The following is a 21,487-nucleotide window of genomic DNA, read 5'->3' as shown; positions in this document are numbered from 1 at the left end:
TTACAAAGGCTTTCTCAAAATATAAACATATGTGACGTGGTTTGACTTTTTATGCTAAAAAATAAGTGGATAGATAATTTCTAAACCCTACGTTTAGAAACCTAACCTAACCCGGAAGAATGCTTGAAGAACAACAGTCTGGTCACGTGGTTGCTATGTGTGTGTGTGTGGTGCGCCATTTTTAATGTAGTTTTAAAGTGTTTTCCCTATTATGTGACGAGATTACAAGGAAGCTTGGAGGCTCTCCAGATGTTTTTGGTAGTGGAAAACACATATTTATGGTCAAATATGATTTTTATTATAATTAAGAGGTTTAAATCTGTTTTTTTCTGGGTTTTGACCCATACAGTTGCGCCCCCTGTTGGATTACCCTCTGTTATGGTAGTAGAGGTCAAGACCTTTCCAAAACTGTTGACCCCATGTTTGTAACACATTTCGTTCCCGTCCTGTAAGCATTCATAAGTGTCTCATTTTCAAGGTTCAAAGGTCACTCCTGAGAAGCAGGAACCTCACACAGTTCTCATACTGATATATGTTACTCTCTAGGCCAAGACCTTTCCAATGATATTTTCATTGTTGTCCTACGACAAAGTTAAATTTTCCATCTTGCTCCAAGCCAGCCCCTTTGAGATGGAGTTTCTCACACCCCTTTCAGGTCCAACTTGGATAAAATCAGAAGTACATCTTTTCAGGGGTATTTACTGGCCAAATGTGTTTAAGATATTGATGACTGACCTATTCACAATCATAATTATCATTTTTACCAAGTTGACATACATTTTTCTCCATCAGCAACATCATGTCTATGTAGTATGGTTTGGCCTGATCAAGGTTGAAACGTCTGTATTTTATAGCAGGGGCCATTTAAAATCTTCATCCTGACAGTCAGAGAACCTTCTTCCTCCCTCTTCAACCGCTTATCCTGGATAGGGTCGCGGGGGTAACAGGTCCAGAACCATTTCATTTCATTTATGTTTAAGAAGGAATACAGCTAGCAACTCGTATATGTTATTTCAAAATATTTTATTACATATCTATCCAGATGAGGTGATGCACTGTATAGATCCGTCAGATCATTTCCTTCTCCTTCCTCTACCTTTTTTGCAGCCAGGAGACCACAGTGGAAATCAGTTTCTTGCACACATCACATTGTCACCTTGTTAAAATAATTGCCTTAGTCACTTTTTGGCAAAAATGAGTTTTTTGCCTAAATGGTCTCCACGTGTTGCTGCCAGCTGGTAAAATCACCTAATTCCTCAGTTGACAAGATCATGAAATTCTGCCCCTTTTTCAGAACGGCCTGATGTCAAGAGAGTGTAGAGCAGTATTATTTAGTATAACTTGCAGTAGAGATGCCGATTCCCATCCTGCAGGTCTTTGGACTGTGGGAGGAAGCCGGAGAACCCGGAGAGAACCCACGCTCACACGGGGAGAACATGCAAACTCCACACAGAAGGAGCCAGGGCCGACCTGGGAATCGAACCCGGTACCCTCTTGCTGCGAGGCAAGAGTGCTACCCACTACACCACCGTGCAGCCCACGATTTTAGTCAATTACTTTAATTAAAAATACTGGTGGTAAGAGTCAAACAAGACCACAGCATGGAGACCCAGGGGAGGATTGGCCATAGGGAGTACCGGGAGTTTTCCCGGTGGGCCGGTCAATAATGGGCCGGCAGTGGCTGCCTTTTTTTTTCTCTTTTTTTTTTGCTGCAGCCCAGGGAGAGAGACATGCACCGGCCCACAGAGCTCAGCTGCAGCCCACAGACACATTAGAGGCCCAGTGGCTTGTCTGTCTAAAGAATACCTGGCCCAGTGGCCCTATGATAGGCTACAGAGGCCCAGTAGTCCCACCCATTTTCCAGAGCCCTACTAACCTGATTAATAGTTGCTTTTATTAACCACTATTTTATATTTTCATCAAAGCATGCCACACATTTGTAGATCTACAAGCTTAAAACTCACATGTTGCCATGTGGTGTGGTTTGACCACCTTGCTATCAGCCTGCCAATGCCATGAGTGAGTTAAATAAACAACACTCTTGAATCTTAAATCCTTTCTCCAGTATCCTTCTTAAGAGCAAATGAGCAACATACTGTGTAGTCATCATTTATGTTATTCAAGGCTCCAGAATATAAAGGGATATTATTCAGTATAGTAGTGTTATTAAGGGCTTGTGTGATTATATGTACAGTACATCAACGGGCCGAGTTGGCACAGTATCTGTGGCGGATTGTGGTGGGCTAGTCTGGACCAAAAAGTCCAGGGCCGAATCTTTGTCCCAGTCCAGGCCTGGGGAGACGTGCTAGGCAAGAAAGCACAAGGACTCCGGGGGAACATAGAGAGAGAGAGAGAGAGAGAGAGAGAGAGAGAGAGAGAGAGAGAGAGAGAGAGAGAGAGAGAGGCTCAGTGTGCCACTATAATCCCCCAGCAGTCTAGGCCTATAGCAGCATAACTAAGAGCTGGTCCAATGCAAACCTGAACCAGCCCCAACTATAAGCGGTGTCAAAGAGAGAGGTTTTAAGCCTACTCTTAAATGTGGGAACAGTGTCTGCCTCCCGAACCAGAACCAGAAGACGGTTCCACAGAAGAGGAGCTTGTTGACTGAAAGCTCTGGTCCCTGTTCTACTTTTGGAGACTTTAGGAACTACAAGTAAGCCTTTATTCTGAGGGCGAAGAGCTCTAGCAGGACAGTATGTTTAATGAAGTCGGCAGGTCTAATGATGTCCCCAGGACCAGACTCAAATCCAGGGGGGACCGAGCCTTTGTGGGGGCTGCACCAAGGCTCTGGATCAGCCTCGGGACATTAGATCTGCCCAGACCCTGGAGGTTTTTATGTCCTCATTGAAGACTCAGCTTTTCTCTCTGGCTTTTGATTCAAACTGAGCAAGACATCCTTTTATTGTATGTTTATGTGTTCTGTCTTATATTATTGCATGATGTCTACTGTTTTATTTATTGTCCAGAACAGCACTTGTCAACTGTTGGGTGTTTTAAACACGCTTTATAAATAAAGTTTGAGTTGAGTTTGAAGGCTCTGTTAGAAGTGAGGAAACAAAGTCAATGTGCCGCTCCTCTTCCTGGAATGAACCCCAGCTTGAGAACGCCTCCCTCCTCTCTCTGCTCACACACACACACACACACACACACACACACACACACACACACACACACACACACACACACACACACACACTTCCTTGTTCCTCCCCTTCAGATCTACCGTGTGAGGATGAGTGTAACCAACATGGCGGTGAAGTGCAGCAGCTGACAGGCCACATTCACTGCACACACACATGTTGTTGAGATCAGACCTCAGACCAGTTTCACTTCTCACAAAGTGAAACTCAGACAGTCGTCGTCGCTGAGAGGTGAAATGGCGCAGAAAGGAGTTCAGCTGGACCGGGAGACCTTGTCTTGTTCCATCTGTCTGGATCTACTGAAGGATCCGGTGACTCTTCACTGTGGACACAACTACTGCATGAAGTGTATTGGAAGCTTCTGGGATGAGAAGGAGATCCACAGCTGCCCTCAGTGTAGGCAGACCTTCATACCGAGGCCTGTCCTGCTGAAAAACACCATGTTGGCAGATTTGGTGGAGGAGCTGAAGAGGACTGGACTCCAAGCTGCTCCTGCTGGTCTCTGCTATGCTGGACCTGAAGATGTGGCCTGTGATTCCTGCACTGGGAGGAAACTGAAAGCCCTCAAGTCCTGTCTGGTGTGTCTGGCCTCTTTCTGTGAGAAACACCTCCAGCCTCATCATGAATCAGCAGCATTTAAGAAACACCGGCTGGTGGAGCCCTCCAACAAGCTCCAGGAGAACGTGTGCTCTCGTCATGATGAGGTGATGAAGATGTTCTGCCGTACTGATCAGCAGTCTATCTGTTATCTCTGCTCTGTGGACGAACATAAAGGCCACGACACAGTCTCAGCTGCAGCAGAAAGGACCGAGAGGCAGAGAGAGCTGGAGGGGAGTCGACTAAACATCCAGCAGAGAATCCAGGACAGAGACAAAGATGTGAAGCTGCTCCACCAGGAGGTGGAGGCCATCAACCACTCTGCTGATAAAGCAGTGGAGGACAGTGAGGAGATGTTCACGGAGCTGATCCGTCTCATGGAGAGAAGACGCTCTGACGTGAAGCAGCAGGTCAGATCCCAGCAGGAAAGGGAAGTGAGTCGAGTCGGAGAGCTTCAGGAGAAGCTGCAGCAGGAGATCAGTGAGCTGAAGAGGAGAGACGCTGAGCTGGAGAAGCTCTCACACACAGAGGATCACAACCAGTTTCTACACGACTACCTGTCACTGTCACCACTCAGTGAGTCCACACACTCATCCAGCATCAACGCCCGTCCTCCTCGCCGCTACTTTGAGGACGTGACGGCGGCGCTGTCAGAAGTCAGAGATGGACTACAGGAAGTTCTGACACACAGATGGACAAACGTCTCACTGGCAGGGACTGAAGTGGATGTTTTACTGCCACCACCAGAACCCAAGACCAGAGCTGGATTCTTGAAATATTCATGTGAAATCACACTGGATCCAAACACAGCAAACACATGTCTGTTATTATCTGAGGGGAACAGAAAAGCAACAAGGAGTCAAAACCAGCCTTATTCTAGTCACCCAGACAGATTCACTGATTGGTCTCAGGTCCTGAGTAGAGAAAGTGTGACTGGACGTTGTTACTGGGAGGTGGAGTGGAGAGGAGGGTTAGTTGGTGTAGCAGTCGCATACAAGAGTATCAGCAGAGCAGGAGGAGGGAAACCATGTGTGTTTGGAAACAATGATAAATCCTGGTCTTTAGATTGTTACAATAACAGTTATATCTTCTGTTACAACGGTGTTAATACTCGCGTCTCAGGTCCTCGGTCCTGAGTAGAGAAAGTGTGACTGGACGTTGTTACTGGGAGGTGGAGTGGAGAGGAGGTGTATTTGGTGGAGTTGGTGTATCAGTCGCATACAAGAGTATCAGCAGAGCAGGACGAGGGAAACCATGTTGGTTTGGATACAATGATAAATCCTGGTCTTTATATTGTTACAATAACAGTTATAACTTCTGGTACAACGGTGTCCAAACTCCCGTCTCAGGTCCTCGGTCCTCCAGAGTAGGAGTGTTCCTGGATCACAGAGCAGGTATTCTGTCCTTCTACAGCGTCTCTGAGACCATGACTCTCCTCCACAGAGTCCAGACCACGTTCACTGAGACCCTCTATGCTGGACTTCGTGTTTATGATGGATGTAGTGGTGAGATCTGTAAACTCAACTAGACAGAAGTCATTTAAGAGCTGAATGACTTCACCTTCCTCCTCCTCCTCCTCCTCTCCCCCTCTCACCTCCTCTCCTCCTCTCCCCCTCTCACCTCCTCCTCCTCCTCTCCTCCTCTCCCCCTCTCACCTCCACCCCTCCTCTCCTCCTCTCCCCCTCTCACCTCCACCCCTCCTCTCCCCCTCTCACCTCCTCTCCTCCTCTCCCCCTCCTTTCCTCCTCTCCTCCTCTCCCCCTCTCACCTCCTCTCCTCCTCTCCCCCTCTCACCTCCTCCTCCTCCTCTCCTCCTCTCCTCCTCTCCCCCTCTCACCTCCACCCCTCCTCTCCTCCTCTCCCCCTCTCACCTCCTCCCCTCCTCTCCCCCTCCTCCTCTGCTTAGCGATGTACTTCTATGTTCTCCTCCTCTCCTCCTCCACTCCTCCTCTCCCCCACCTCTCCTCCTCTCCCTCCTCCTCTGCTTAGCGATGTACTTCTATGTTCTCCTCCTCTCCTCCTCTCCTCCTCTCCTCCTCCTCTCCTCCTCTCCCCCTCCTCCTCTGCTTAGCGATGTACTTCTATGTTCTCCTCCTCCTCTCCTCCTCTCCTCCTCTCCCCCTCCTCTCCTCCTCTCCCCCTCCTCCTCTGCTTAGCGATGTACTTCTATGTTCTCCTCCTCTCCTCCTCCTCTCCTCCTCTCCCCCTCCTCCTCTGCTTAGCGATGTACTTCTATGTTCTCCTCCTCTGCGTGGCTCTTTGGTGGAAACCAGCAGACCTCCTTAATCCCAGCTGCTTTGTTTTCTTTCTCTACGTTAGTAAAGAAATCTAGAATCCCACGTAGAAAGTGATTGTGTGATGAAATCATTGATCCTTTAACAGACTTCACTGATGAGATCTGTGGACACACTGAAGCTTTCCATGATGAATAAAGCAGCGTGAACAAAGTGCTTCCTCCTCGTCTTCATTCCAGGGTGTCATACAAAGCTGCTGGAGAAGAAGCTGAGTTCAATCCTGACAAGAACACACATATTCTTCTTCTGGTTCTGGTTCTGTTGGTTTTCATGCAGAGGAACGTTCAGAATGAGGCCGTCATGTTGGTTATGTTGACAATAATAACAATAATAATAATAATAATAATAATAATAAATGGAAGTAGCAGAAAAAAAGCATCCGCACACTCAGATCTGAGCAAAAGTCCTTCTTCTAAAGGCAGCTTCCCCTCAGAGACCTTCTTCAAGTCTAGAACGGTAGCAAGACAATGTAGCAGCACAAAAGGTTCAAGGATCATCACTTGATGATGCCACGTAAAATGACGGCGCGGGGTCAGCGATGCTGAGGCACAGAGGTCACAGAGGTCACCAACTTTCTGCAGAGTTAATCACTACAGACCTCCAAACTTCATGTGGCCTTCAGATTAGCTCAAGAACAGTAGAGAGCTTCATGGATGGGTTCCATTAGGGGGGAGAATCTTTGGCTTCACAGCGATTCCATTAACGATTCAGTAGAAATGTTTATTTTTTTTATTAACGATTCGATTCTGTAACTTTTAACCAAAATTCTATATCCATGAAATAAACATCAATAATACGAGTGAGACTATCTGGATTCTTCTGAAAGGTGAACAAATAAACCACAGAATTACTTATTAAACATATTTATTCTATAAAAGTAGTCCTGCATAATATTTTATGCTGAATACAAAAATGTAATCAAACATTCCACTGATCCACTGATGACAATCATACGTGAATGTGCTCAGCTCTTGTTTCACTGTGTGCATCCATGCGTAAAGTGAGAAACACAGCTGATAATCCAGAAGGAAGTCACCCCATAAAAGGAAGTCACCCCATAAAAGGAAGTCACCCCATAAAAGGAAGTCACCCCATAAAATTCCAAGACTGCCTGCATCACAAATGACTCACCTTTCCAGTAGAGGTTTCTCCCCTCTCACTCTCTCTGCTCCTCTGCCCTGACTCTTACAGGTTTGATTATTATTAGTGTATTATTATTATTATTATTATTATTATTATTATTATTATTATTATTATTATTACCGTATTATCATCATCATTATTATTGTCATTATTATTATTATCCACATAATCATATGTGAATGAGCTGGTTCACGGTGTGCATCTGATGCTCCAGAAGGAAGTCACCCCAAAGATAATATGAAGAGTGCACACCTAACTCTACAAACAACCAGGACCTTCACATTGCATGTCGGACTAACTAGCTAGCTACTGTAGCAGAGTCCTTTTTGAGCTGAAATGTAACTTTTGACTGCAAAACAACAAAGGTAAGACGTGCACAGAGATATACAGCATGCATCTCATGCTGCCTCCTGTACAGGGGGCTCTCAGCTACAGAGTGTGCAAGCCAGGTTTTTTTTGTCAAACAGGGAGCATTTGGCAATGACGTGGGACTTTCTGCTGTTAGCTGGGGGGCTGCAGCTAACTTATTGTTACTATCAGCAGTGATGAATACTTACTCTCTTGAAACAATTCCGTATATCCATCACGTCACGTTCTTCTCCTAATGCTGCTCTAGTCGGTTCTGTGTGCTCCGCTCCCGGTACACACACTGCAGGTACCCAGGTACCGAGTGCAACCTAGGTTGCAGGGAAAACGTGGACTGGGCTTCAGTGATGTGGGCGTGTTCTATATGAACAAGTGGAATGGACTGGATAACGACGCACTGACTCTGACTCTCTACCGCTTCCACTATGAAGTGAAGGGAAACTAAGATTTATGATCACATTTAAGTTAATAATAACTGGTTTATTTATTTAAACTCATATTCTGGCCAGATTGCTGTTGTCCTCAATCTTGAAGTGACTCGGTTTGTTTTACGTTCCATATATTCATAATTAAAACTCTGTATCCGATCTGACAACGTGTTCATAGAGATGTAACATTTTTAAGCAGCTACTGAACAAAACAGCTTAAACTCATACTGTACGACACCCTCCAACAAATCCTGCATTATATCAACTGCAAAATGACCAGTGCACTGAAAATCCTGTCATGAACCAAGCACACAAGGGTTTAACCCCATAAACAAAAGGTAGAGCAGGATCTTCACTTAGTGCATTACAACGTTCAATATGAAGCTCTCTGGAGCGCAGACTAAGTCCTGGATCATCCTCAGAACAAACACACGGAATTTCTTCCTCATTTGTCAGACAGAAGCTACAAAAGTATGTTGCACTGAAAGATTCAACAAAGCCGAGCAAACTATTCAAAGCAAGATTATCTGCCGTGACTTGAATTACAGAGCCAAACACTGGTTCATCAATAAATGGGAGTTGATTCCTTCAGTTTCTAAAATGTTCAAATCGTCAATTAGAGGCTTTAATATTTCTTCAAAACCGTACGTCTTTAAATCCTGGGTGTAGAAAAGAGCTGCAAGATGTCTGTTCATTAGCACAGAGTTCACCTTGGCTGGGAGGTTTTTTAAAGGAAAATAAACACAACCAAGTTTGTGGATCCCCTTCTTAGAACCCAATGCATTAGCCATTTCTAAATCCTCCTAATAAAGTAACATTTGTAGAGCATGTCTCTGTTGTGAAGAAAGAGGATGGTTTTGGAAATAAAACCCATCATTAATGTCTTTGTATGTCCCCTTTTTACAGTGTTTCTCTTGTAAGAAGCACTCTCTTGTCTCACTGTTTCTGAAAATGGATGTAGTGTACCTAAAATGGGTACATACATGAACTTGTCTGTTACAGGAACCTGACTATATGAGTTCTATGTCTACGTGTATCCACTCTCACACCAAGGACAAATTCTTTACAATCAACTATTTCCCATTTTTCATCATAATATTTTTGGCTCTTCATCCGTGTTAAATTTGGAAAAGGGCTTGTCTAATGGATTTAAACAGTGCTCTACTTTCTTATACATTTCTGACTCCTTAGTTTCAGAGGGAAATGTTTGGAGAACTGCTTCTTGTGCTCGACCTTGAACATCACTAATAACTTCCTCCATGGAACCAACTATGGTTTGGATAGTGCTTTGAGAACAAGCAGAGGTTTGTAAGTGTGCAACAACTGAACCACATTCTTTCAAGAGAGTTCTGTGTAATTACAGGGGGAACCTGTAACATGTCCCCCAGGTCCATGCTCCTATGATTTCAGTTCCACCTCTGATCACCATACATACAACACCGGACTTGGACCTCATATTCACACCAACACTTCACCCATTCCCGTAATCATTACACACCACCACCACATCAGACACTACCACACCCACTCTGTGAACTTTCATCATCTCAGACCACTCACAGAACAATCCACCACTCCAGTCAACAAACCACCTGTCACCATAAACTTGGCACTTTTTAATGTTCGCTCTCTTTTAAATAGAACTTTTTTAATGAATGATGTGATTTTAGATAACAAGTTAGACTGTCTTCTTTTAACTGAGACATGGCTTGGCACTGACGTACCTGCTGTTCTCACCGAGGCTTCCCCACCAAATTTTAATTTGTTATTTTCTACTAGAGAGGGTAGAAGAGGAGGAGGCACGGCATCGATTATAGATAACTCATTGACCTCAAATGGAGTGTTTTTTAACAGTTACTCATCATTTGAGCACCATGCCTTTACTTTTAGCAGTCCTCCAATTCTTTGCCTTACTATATACAGACCACCCCATCACTCTAGCTCTTTATCAGTGAATTTTCTGAACTTTTATCAATTATCCACACCTCTCATAGCAGGATTTTAATAACTGGTGATTTTAATCTACACGTTGATGTTACCTCGGCCCCGATATCCAGAGAGTTTTAAAATCTTTTAAGTTGTCTTGATTTTAAGCAGCACGTCGCTCAGCCGACTCACAACAGAGGACACACCCTGGACCTGGTCATAACCCATGGCCTGTCCATCGGTGTGTCCTCTGTTGTCGACCTGGCTGTGTCTGACCACTACTGTGTATTTTTTTAACATCACCAGTTTTAAATCAAATCAAATCAATTTATTTATAAAGCACATTTAAAAACAACCAAAGTTGACCAAAGTGCTGTACAGTTCAGTGAACACAAAATTACAAACAAGGTACAAAATACAGAATAGCCATGGCTGGGACAGCCAGAATGAAAAATGACACACACTTGAGACCATCAGGGACATTTAAAGGCCTGGGAAAACAAAAAGGTTTTTAGATTTGCCTTAAAGGCAGCTGCAGAGGAGGAGCACCTCATTGAAATGGGTAGGCTGTTCCATAGCCTTGGGGCTGCAATGGCAAAGGCAGAGACTGTCCTCCTCGAGAAAACGACCACATAGGTCGTGTGTCAAGCACCGAATTACGACCATATGTTACGTTTCAAAATAGCGCGCCCTCTAGCGGTCAAGTAAATATCGACACTCCGGTGTCTCAGATGAGACGTCACTGATGAACTTTGACCTTCTTCTCCAATCAAAAACAACGTACTAAGAGCCGGAAGAGTTTGAGTGCGACAGGTTTGTATATTTAATTTTATTTGCCGATGTTTTATATTAATATAATCGAGTACTTGCGATTCATATGTAGCTGAGTTTAGTTTGACGGTTTTAGATCAGGTCTGAATCATATTAAAGACATCATTTGACCAATAGAGTGGCCAGACGTCCTCTTTTTCCCGGACTTGTCCTCTTTTTAAGTCCGATCCGTCCGGTTTTTTTTGTTTGTTTTTTATAAATTCATGAAAATGTCCGGGTTTAATTTTTTTTCACGGGACCAATTGGCATGTGTTGAAATTATCTGACGTTTTGCACAGAATACTACTGTAATGTGTACTGCCCCCCCCCCCCCCGCGCGGACGATCGCCCCCCGTCAATCATCAGCAGAGACCCCCCCCCCCCCCCCCCACACACACACACACACACACACACACACACACACACGTCGACAATAATATAAAAAAATTATGATAATTCACTTTATATTAAATTTAACTATATGTTAATTTCTGTGGCAACAAATAGAATACATGGTTGCACGACTAATCTGAGTTCATCCGTTTGGTTCATGTTGTTTTTTTTCAGGTCTTCTGAACATTAATATACATAGTATATAAATAAACCAACGGTTCTTTTAAGAACCATAACACAACGGTTCTTTTTAGAACCAGTTTCTTATCTCTGGAAATGGCATCTGAGTCCTTCAGACAGTGGCTGGAGGCGGGGAAAGTGTTGGCAGATGAATTGGCAGCAAAAACAGTAATATTTTTCATATATTTTTCTCTATTATTGCACTTAATTTTCTCAGTAAAGGCAAATATCTTTTTTTTTTTCTTTTTTTTTTACTTTTAGCCATCAAAGAAAAGGAAACAGAAGGGGACTGGAGGCTCCAATGTTTCCTGGAGGACAAGGGACCAGGATGGGTCCATTACAATTACATTTATTATTATAAGTTGAAGCTGTTGGTCAGCAGTAATGTTTCTTACATTATTGCTTGCAGCTAAACCCACTGGTACTATGGAGGTGCAAGAAGGTGAGGCCTCGCAGATGGATGAAATTCCGCAAGAGGTCCCAAATCTTGGTATGCATATTTAAATCTGACAACTCAAATAAAGTCAACCTTAATCTTTGAAAAATTCAAGGCTGCAGTGCCAGAGCTCCTGAGTTGCTTGCTGGCTGCAGAAGGTGTTCCCCAGCATTGCTGTCAGCAGTGCAAAACAGCCAATGCTGTGGTCCGGTGCTTGGACTGTGTTCCCTCAGGAGTTCAGTTTCTCTGTGCAGAATGTGACTCAATGGTTCATAAAAAACTCATCTTTCATGACAGAGAAATCATGATAGAGAGTTCTTACAAACATATTCCTCCCACATCATCAGTGAAAATGGATGAAAGAGGCCATTATGAACTGGTTGAACAAGGTGTTTTATTTTATTTTATTGGTTTAGTTCAGGGACATTGCACACTAATCAACATTCAAAATGTGAGTGAGCCAGAGTTAGCCTGAGAGGCTAGTTTTCGTCTGTTGTCCCCTGCCAGATATTCAAAAGGCAACCTAAAATTACAGAAATAAAATGCATATAAACAAAGATTAAAAAACAACATAGTAGTAAGAATGAATTGACAGACAATGGCAAACCAACAATAAAATAAGCAGACAATAAAACACAGTGTACATTAAACATTATACGAAAGTGCACAAAACAGTAGATTAGAGCAGGACAAATGCACCTACAATAAAAACACATTCAGCAGCATAGAACACAAACATGCAGAACAAACATATATAGCAGCATAAAGCACAAACATGCAGCACAGACATACATCAGCCTAAAGCATAAACATGCAGCACAAACATATACAGCAGCATAAAAAACACAAACATGCAGCACAATTAACTTAGAACATGACCTGCACAGGGCAGGAGCACACAAGAGACAAGCAAGCAGGACACAGCATTTACCAAGAAGTCGGCAGGAGAAGCAATTGCAGTCCTAGTGTGAACATAATTGGTGACCATTAAGCCATATTTTCAGCTGTCCTGAAAAGGGACGGTAAGAACTAATTTCTCTAATATGAGATGGTAGTGAGTTCCATTCCTGCGACGCTGTAACTGAGAACGCTGAGTGGCTAAAGGCACTTTTTCTTAAGGGTACTACACAGTCTCCCCGGGACGAGCCTCTGGTTGTCCGGTTTGTATTTGACCTCTGAGTGATACACTGTTGAAGTGGTGGGGGGGCTTTGTTGTGCAAAATTTTAAAAATAAGGCAAAGATTTGCATACTTTATTAGGTTTTCCCAGCTCAGAAGTTTATACTTTCTTAAAATTAGACAATGGTGGTAGGTGTTTGACTTCCGGTCCAGGACTTTCAGGGTTTGTTTATACAGTGTTTCAAGTGGTTTAAGTGCTGTCTTTTTGGCTTGTGCGAAGCTGGTCAAACAGTATGTGAAATGTGACATTATCATGGCATGCATATAAATCTTTGCTGCATCAGTTGTCATTGAATTTCTAATAAAGCGAAAATTCGATAAGTTAAACTTAACCCTGTGACCAACTTTTTTTACATGAGATTTGAATGACAGTTGAGAGTCGATTAGGAGGCCAAGGTACTTGAACTCAGAGACAACTTGTAATTTTACTCCTGACAGCATTATGGCTGGCTCTGGAGTGCTACATTGCTTTTTGGAAAAAAACATGCAGACTGTTTTTGATGTATTTAGCTGAAGGCATGATTGAATTAGCCAAGTTGAGATGCGGTTCAATGCATTGGTGAGTGTTGCTGCAGCCTGAAGTTTATTGCTGCCATGTGTAAAAATCACAGCGTCATCAGCATAAAGCTGAATCTCTACATCAGAGCACACAGAGGGCAAGTCATTTATATAAAGACTGAACAGAAGTGGACCTAGTATTGACCCTTGTGGGACACCAGTTAGTGTATCCAGCGCAGAAGATTTTTGATTGCTGACATTCACACACTGGATTCTGTTCATTAAATATGATTCTGACCACTTGAGGGCGTTATTGGAGAAATTGAATGAGGAGAGTTTGGAAATGAGTACGTTGTGATTTACTGTGTCAAAAGCTTTTCTAAGGTCTAAGAATACAGCCCCAACAGTACCTCCCTTGTCCATCATAGACTTAACCTTTTCAATTAAGAGGCAGTTGGCAGTGTCTGTAGAATGATTGGCTCTAAAACCAAATTGCATGGGATGCAGTGAAAAGGGGCTGTTGTTTAAATGGGAAATGAGTTGTTCTGCTACCCACTTCTCTGCGACCTTGGACACCACGGGCAAGATGCTGATTGGCCTGTAATTACAAATAGCCTGAGAATCGCCTGACTTAAAAATAGGTGATACAACGGCTGTCTTCCAAACCTTTGGGAATACCCCTTGTGAGATTGACAGATTGATGATCTATGTAATGGGGGGTGCCAATACATCTTTAAGATGTTTAAGCATGGCTGAGTCCATACCATAAACATCTTTTGTTGTGGAGGGTTTGAGGGAATTTACGAGCATTTGAACCTTACTGTCTGTGATGCAATTGATGTTAAAAACGGGCAAAGTAATATTAATTGGTATGAGATTCACACAAGTGTGAGGGAAACATTGTGTAATCTCAGCGACAGAATCAATAAAGTATTCATTGAATACTTTAGCCAAATCTGCTGGATCTTGCAACAGGTTACCATTGTTTTTTAGTTCTAATTGCCTGCTGCGCCTTCGATTATCCGACCCCATGAGCTTCTGGATCTGGGTCCAAATTAATTTTGTATTGCCTTTCGCCTCATTAATGATACTTATAAAGAAATTTGCTTTGGCTTTCCTCATCTCTTTAGTGGACTTATTCCGTAAAGTAACAAATATGCGTTTGTCATTCACCCGATTTGACATTAACGACCTTTTGAGCGCAAGATCCCTATCCTTCATTAATTTCAGTACTTCAGAATTCAACCATGGTAGCAACCTCTTTTGATTTTTTTTGCCTTTGACTTTTTTTGTGAAATGATGTACTATGCTCTCAATTTCATTTGTGAATATACTACAATCTTCTTCCACATTTAGCCCTGGCATTAAGTTAGTCCAATTAGTTTGATGTACAGCACTTTTAAAATTATCTAGCTCATTTTTAGGGATCCTGAATTGCTCAAATCGTGTACCACCACTTTGGAACCGTTTCTTTGTGAGTTTTCTAGATATTAGGGTAAGATTGTGGTCCGAGAGTCCAGTAATGAAGTTAAATGACTTAATTACTCTTTCAGGTCTGTTACAAAAGATAAGGTCAATCTGGGTTTTCGAAGAAGTTGTTATTCTGGTAGGCCCTTTAACCAATTGCGTTAGATCAAAATAGTCCGTAGTTTGTTTGAGGGCCTTCCTATTTTTCTTATCTTCCCAGTTGATATTGAAATCACCCATCAGTATGAGCTCTTTCCTTGAATCACATTCTTTTAGCAAGATTTTCAGATGTTCATAGAATCCAGTGTTGGAGGAGGGTGGGCGGTACAAAGCAACAAGGACAAAGGACATTTGAGGTGAAAGAGTTACAGTTACACCAATGCATTCCAGATCATTGTCAGATGACCATTTAATTTGACTACACTGATAGATGTCTTTAATGTAAATCATCACCCCACCTCCTTTCCCATAGGACCTATCGCGTCTGAATAGCTTGTAGCCTGGTACACATGTTGCAGCAGATGGTGAGTTGCTATGAAGCCATGTTTCTGACAGACATAAAAAATCCAAGTTTGACTCTGTGAGAATATGATGGACTTGGTCAATTTTAGAGATCAAACTGCGGATATTCAAATGCCCCCCTAGAAGACCTCTAGGCTTGGATTGTGGGTCCCAAATAACTTTAGACTGGTTTAGAGTTTTGAAAATATTTAATTTGCGGTGCTTTTTAAAGACCGGGTTGACTCCAGCTGGATGAGTACGAGAGTCACGGTTAACTCCGTGAGCGGTATTTGTTGACCAGCGCTGTTTGTTGTGGTAAACTCCGCGTTCGGTGCTGCCCTCGCTCGCCACGGTCGCTGGAGACAACCACATAGCCGCAGCAAGACCCCACGGCGCCGACGCTCCCTCCGCAAGCGAGCCCACCACCGAGAGAGGGAAAGAGACCGACGCCTCCGTATTCGCCGACAGACACGGGTCGCCGCCCGTCAGCACGCCAGAACGCAGGCTCTCTTCCAGAGCGGACAGTCCCGGACCACCGGTCCCGGCCGAGCACACCCCAGCCACGCCGGCCCCGATACTCCGGGCAGGCACCTCACTCCCAGCATCGCCCAGCGGGCGGAGGCGACGAGGAAAGGTAGTTTGTTGTACTTGGTCAAACGGCAGCGTGTCACTACACAGAGTGCTTACCTGAGATAAAGTTGTGTGGCATGTTACATCCGCTGTGATGTTGTTTTGATTCACCGGCTCACTGTGTAGTGGGCCGGGGCACGGATGAATATCTCCAGATAGCAGCAAACAAATCGTAATAAGAAGAGCGTCACTTTGTCGCAGTTGAGTTGGTGGTTTAAAGTGCTTCTTTAAGCGAAGGTACAGAGATGGGTAAACAATTGTTGTAGCCAAAACATGTTTCCCAAATCCGAAGTTACCTATGGCTTGGTTTGTTTGTTGACTTAGAAAGTCGGCGTTACCGTAGACGGTGCTAAACTGTTTCATGTCAACCGGTTTCATTAACAAAATGTTGTTTGCAGGACTTAAAAAGTTTAAAAGCAAACTGTATACTAACAGAGCTGTGACTGCACCTGCTCTACCTGCCGCCATCTTGCAGTGTGTTCAAAAGATTTTGCTTTCTGTTTTTTGTCTTTAGGTTTCGATAAAATGCACTACATAAACTTGAACTGTTAGTGTTTTATATTTTGACTATAGGTATTAATTTGTGAAATTTTCATTACTCCAGTATGTCTGCTGCCCATTCCTCCACCAACACAAATGTGCTCCTGTGGCCGAGACCAAGATTACACCGTCATGCCAGGAAAGCAGACTGTCTTGGTGACTATCAATGGTACCTTGTCACTTCCTTCTACTGTTTGTATCCCATCACAAGCCAATAATGGCTCAATATTATCACTTGGTCCTGTTTTGTACCTATAATGTGAAATGGTATATGTATTTTTTTTCAGGTCCATACAACCTCTGGTTGCCTGCTGTCAGTTGCCCACATTGCTCCTGCAAGTGGACGCCAGGAATCAGTGACTTCATCAGTTGCAGATACTGGCCAGCAACAGCAAGCTGCCAAATGCTGTTTAAATTTGATGTTTTTACATCATTTCAGCAAATGAAGTTGGCCAGCCCAGCTACATCCCAGAAAGCATTTATCAGAATGCTTGAACATCGGGCCCATCGCACAGGACGGGTGAGAACTCTTGTTATTTGAAATTTTGAATTCCAAATTGCAAAGTTTGGAATTAACCAAAATAATACCATCCTTGTTTTCAGACGGGCAGTATTTGCGGTGATACCTTTCACAGGGTATATCGCGAATTTGCCTTCTGCCACTGGAAGAAACACGTCTGTGCCTGGTTGAGCCCTTCAAGTGCCCTGCATGCACACCAGACATGCTTGCCATATCTGCAGATGGTAACAGAAAGCACTACCGCTTCAAAAAGTCCAAAGGGTCAGCAAACTATTTTTCTAATCTTAGTAATACCTTTTTGTTTCGGTTCCATGGCCCTAATCCATGGCCAATAACTTCAGTAATGTTATTTATTTTGACCTCCACAGTAAATCACAGTAATATTTAACTACTCCGCTAATGTGAAATATCAGCATTCATTTCGACAGGTGACATAAAGGCTGTAATAAAACAAGGAAATTCTTCTGATTTAACAGGACAGATGAACCACCTCTCTTTGATGGCCTGTTCATCGCTGAAGATGCCAAAGTGTCTGCCTTTGTGGATCATATTAGAAGCCAAATGACGATTGTAAGGTTTTATCCAACCTCCTACCACTTCTTTTTCTTTTTTTAACTTGTCTCTGGGCTACATATAACAGATTGTGTCTCCTTTCAGAGGACTGGTCATGACGTCTGTGGGCCGGCAACTTTTACAGCAGGGCGAGAAACCTCACGAAAGTCCAGGGCCAAGGTGGACGAGGAGGGCCTGGAAATTGCCGTTTGCAGACATGGCATTCTGCTTCAAGGCTTAAACCACTAGCGTGGTGAAATCTATGCCTACCCATTGTTCCTGCAGAAAGAGCTTGCTGAAGCTGCAAACATAACGTTCTTTTGTATGGACCTCACTTGCAGGTAATCTTAACCCTTTCCAAGTCATAAATGAAGTTTTCACTGGTATTTTGCACTGTATTAATTCCTTGTAGATTGCCACAACAGGCCTAGAATCATGCCTTTTTTATGGCTGTAGAAAGTTAATATAGCTTATGTGGTACAACCTCCATGTCCACCAGATATAAGGCATTATTATCTCTAGCATTGTTTTTGATACATGTTGTTCTTCGGTTGGTAACAGAGATTTTACTGGTTACTACCTCTGATTTATCTCCCTATAATCATGTCAGTATGCAACCTAAGCACTAAGTGGTTTTCTCTACAGGTATTGGCCATATTTGGAGAAGATGGCAGTGAAGTTGCCTGAGCTCCAAATACTTACAGCCATGAGGCCTTTCCTCTCTGTAATGCATGCCAAGGCTCACACTGGCAAATGTGAGGTACAGTGTGCAAGTTAAGAGTTTGTGTCATAAGAAGATTGACCACATTAGTGAAATCACTTAATATGTTGTAATCATGTTACGGGCTTGTCAAAGTTCCTGTAAGGCCAGAGATATACTTGCTTTTAACTAGTATTCACCATAGCTACCTTTTTTTGCATAGTGTCATTTTGGACAGTTCTTTTGCAGCTCCTCAGAAATAAAGATGTTGTTAAGGACACACATGCTTAAAAAGGAAGTATATCTCTGGCCTAACAGTTACAACTGGTGAGGAAACAAGTACAAAAACATGCCCGGACACTTTGGTGTAAGCAAGAGAGCAAGTAAATACAGGTATTTTATAAGCAGTGCATATATTTGTGTATATGTTTGTTTATTTTGGAGCAGGTGAAGTGGAGTGGCAGAAACCAGGATGGTGCAGGAAATACTGTTGGTGAGGAGGTGGAGCAGGTCAACAGTTTTCTCTCAAGGGCAGCTCTGACCACAAAATACATGACCAAGTCAGGTTGGTTCAAAAAAATGAAGTGGCATGCTTTGAAACGACACCAGATAATCAAATTGATTTGAATGTGCATATTCTCTGTTTTGTTTTATACAGGCAGAGCTGATATGATAACAATGCTTGCAATGGAATGGAACAGCAGGAAGGTGGAGAGTCTCCACAAGACACTGGCAAAGCGATTTGTCAAAGTAAGAAGTCTACACTTTTTTAACATTTACATTTGTCATTGAATGGTTAAATGGATGGTAAATGGAATGTATTTATATAGCACAGCTTTCTAGTGTTTGTGACCATTCCAAAGCTTTACAAAGTATGTCCACATTCATCTCATTGTCACACACATTCATACACGTGAATACACTGGTGACTGAAACTACTGTACAATGTGCCAGCTCCTCATCAGAATATAATTCACATAGACAGCAATATGGGATTCAGTATCTTTCCCAAGGATACTTTGACATGTAGAATGCAAAGTATTAAGCATTTAGCAGCAGATAATTGAGTGAACATTCTTCTGACATTGTATTTTTCTGCTGAAAACATTCTAAATAGACTACACAGAGAGCAGAGTTGGAAGCTGCAAATCTTCAGCATCTCCAGGAAGACCTCAACATCACACTGGATGACACAGAACAGTGGGTGGAGGATGTGAAGCAGTGGGCAGCCACTGGTAAGCAACATTGTCGCTGACAAGTCAGTTTGGTACTGTCATTCATTTGGCTTCATTTGGTTTTCAAACTCTGCCTGTTTCTGTTTTTCAAGAGAATCATGGTGCTCATAGTAGCCAGGAAGAGCTCCAGAGAGAAATAGATGAGATCATCTATTCCCTCAGAAGGAAGAAGCATGATCTCTATCGACAAAATGGTATTTAGTATTGCATCACTCAACAACTAATGCTTCTTTGTTATTCTTACTAATAATACTTTTTTTAAACTAACAGACAGCAATCAAACAAGGCAACGGAAACGGAGGAGACTGGGTGAGCTCAAGAAAAAACTAAGAGAGAAGATAATCCAGTTCAACACTGTTGCTGCTGGTCAAGACACAACTGACATAGAAGCAGCATGCAGCCTGTCTGATAATGTGGTTCTGCCTTGGGAAGTGCAAGGAGATGGTAAGCAAAGTCATCATTTTGATATTGAGCTGTGAATATTGGTTTAAAATACACTGACAAAGTCCATACATGAAAACATATTGGCCGATACCGATATCAATCCAATATGATATCAGTACGAATCATACATACTTTTATTGCTTATTTTGTAGTATGGAATGTTAGAAAAGGCTTGATTAAGTGATAGAGATCAGTCAAATAGAGAACAATAGTCAGCAACAGTAGGTATGAGGAAAAACTGACCCATTCTTTTATTAACCAATGGGCACATGAACATGGAACATGCTCAAATGTTTTGATTCTGTCACATCTGTTCTCTATTCTAAAATAGTGGTGAGCCTCCGTTCGAAGAGGCGACTTTTCGACCAAGTCATGCTGGTCGGGCGTATGGAAGAGGAGAAGCTCATAATTGTGAAGGAGATGACCCAGCATTATCAGTGCCTGAGAAAGGCATTAGATAATCTGGAGAACCTCCTTCATCACACTGAGGACAACATCAGGAACCACAGTATGTTCTACAAATATTCTATTTATTTATTTATTAAAAGAGGAGCATTCCCAATGACTGACATTTTTTTTATTTTCCTTTTGAGTAGACAAAAACACAGCCTCAGAGTTGGGCATTCAAACTGCATTACATTTCCAAATGTATCTGCCTAATTTTAAATCTCATTCCTTTTCACTTTTCCCTCAAGCCACTCCTTGGGATATGACCGAGGCCGGATACAGGGGACCGCACGCCTGTCTTTTACAGAGAAAAGACTTTCTCCAAAACAAACTGAGTGCAGTCACAGGCACCTACGCCACTGTCAACACAGAGCCCGGTTTCTTCACAATGGAGGAAGACGTGGAAAGTGAAGAGGACAGCAGTAGTGAAGATTCTGATGAAGAAATCTAGTTGGGAGGAGAGGGAGGGGTGGGGTGGTTTACAAGACTCTTGTTTTGTAAAAATCCCACGGCGGAGGAAAAAAATGTAGATTTCTTGTAGATGTTATTATCTATGTTGTAAATATATGTTGTATATTGAAGCCATGGAAAGCCATGCCTATCAAAGCTTTTGACATCCAAACTAATCAGCGCCTTGGCGGCTACATTCATTAGCTAGCCTTTCCTTCATGTTAACTTGTCTTCAGACTTCAAGCTTCATTTTGTCAACAGGTGCCTGTTCAAAAATGTTATTTTTATTCTTTTGCTATTCTTCTTTAATCAGACTTGCATTTATATAGATTTGAAAATGACAATGTTTTTTAAAAAAGCATTAAAAACAAGTTTATTATAACTTAAATATAAGTTTAGTGAATGTAGGTGAACTCTGACCTATGCTGGTTCTGAGGTCAAAGCAAATGTGTTATTTCATAAGTGTTTCAAACTGGTCGCCCTTTGTCAGATTCACGACCCAGGAAGTATCTCTCAGGGTCAATAAGGTCGGTGACCCCTGGTTTACAGTGTCATTCTTTAATCTGTCTGGAGGAGAACTTTAACATCTGGAATAAATACATGTACATTTAA

General features: G+C 42.7%; 2 protein-coding genes across 2 annotated transcripts; both read left to right on the top strand.

The window, feature by feature from the left end:
* Nucleotides 1-3,213: 3,213 nt before the first annotated feature.
* On the top strand, nucleotides 3,214-5,474 carry LOC311030239 (tripartite motif-containing protein 16-like). The gene is made up of 2 exons (XM_084035892.1): nucleotides 3,214-4,690; nucleotides 4,909-5,474. The coding sequence occupies exons 1-2, from the start codon at nucleotides 3,377-3,379 to the stop codon at nucleotides 5,263-5,265; spliced, it is 1,671 nt and encodes a 556-aa protein (XP_083892018.1). The 5' UTR covers nucleotides 3,214-3,376; the 3' UTR covers nucleotides 5,266-5,474.
* Nucleotides 5,475-17,711: 12,237 nt separating this feature from the next.
* LOC311030253 (uncharacterized protein) lies at nucleotides 17,712-21,487 on the top strand. Its single transcript, XM_084035907.1, has 9 exons — nucleotides 17,712-17,940; nucleotides 18,245-18,359; nucleotides 18,747-18,864; nucleotides 18,958-19,049; nucleotides 19,417-19,534; nucleotides 19,627-19,728; nucleotides 19,805-19,978; nucleotides 20,310-20,486; nucleotides 20,674-21,487. The coding sequence occupies exons 1-9, from the start codon at nucleotides 17,924-17,926 to the stop codon at nucleotides 20,874-20,876; spliced, it is 1,116 nt and encodes a 371-aa protein (XP_083892033.1). The 5' UTR covers nucleotides 17,712-17,923; the 3' UTR covers nucleotides 20,877-21,487.

This window comes from Eutrigla gurnardus (assembly GCF_963514095.1).
Source record: "Eutrigla gurnardus genome assembly, chromosome: 19".
Lineage (NCBI taxonomy): Eukaryota > Metazoa > Chordata > Actinopteri > Perciformes > Triglidae > Eutrigla > Eutrigla gurnardus.
The sequence above is the reverse complement of the archived record's forward strand: the minus strand, read 5'-3'. Positions and strand labels throughout refer to the sequence as shown.

Coding starts and splice junctions, on each gene's coding strand:
- LOC311030239 (XM_084035892.1), top strand. CDS start 3,377: ATGGCGCAGAAAGGAGTTCAGCTGGACCGGGAGACCTTGTCTTGTTCC. Junction 4,691..4,908: donor CTGGACGTTGTTACTGGGAG/GTGGAGTGGAGA, acceptor TGTTACTGGGAG/GTGGAGTGGAGAGGAGGTGT.
- LOC311030253 (XM_084035907.1), top strand. Junction 18,865..18,957: donor AAAATACATGACCAAGTCAG/GTTGGTTCAAAA, acceptor TGTTTTATACAG/GCAGAGCTGATATGATAACA. Junction 19,535..19,626: donor GAAGCAGTGGGCAGCCACTG/GTAAGCAACATT, acceptor CTGTTTTTCAAG/AGAATCATGGTGCTCATAGT.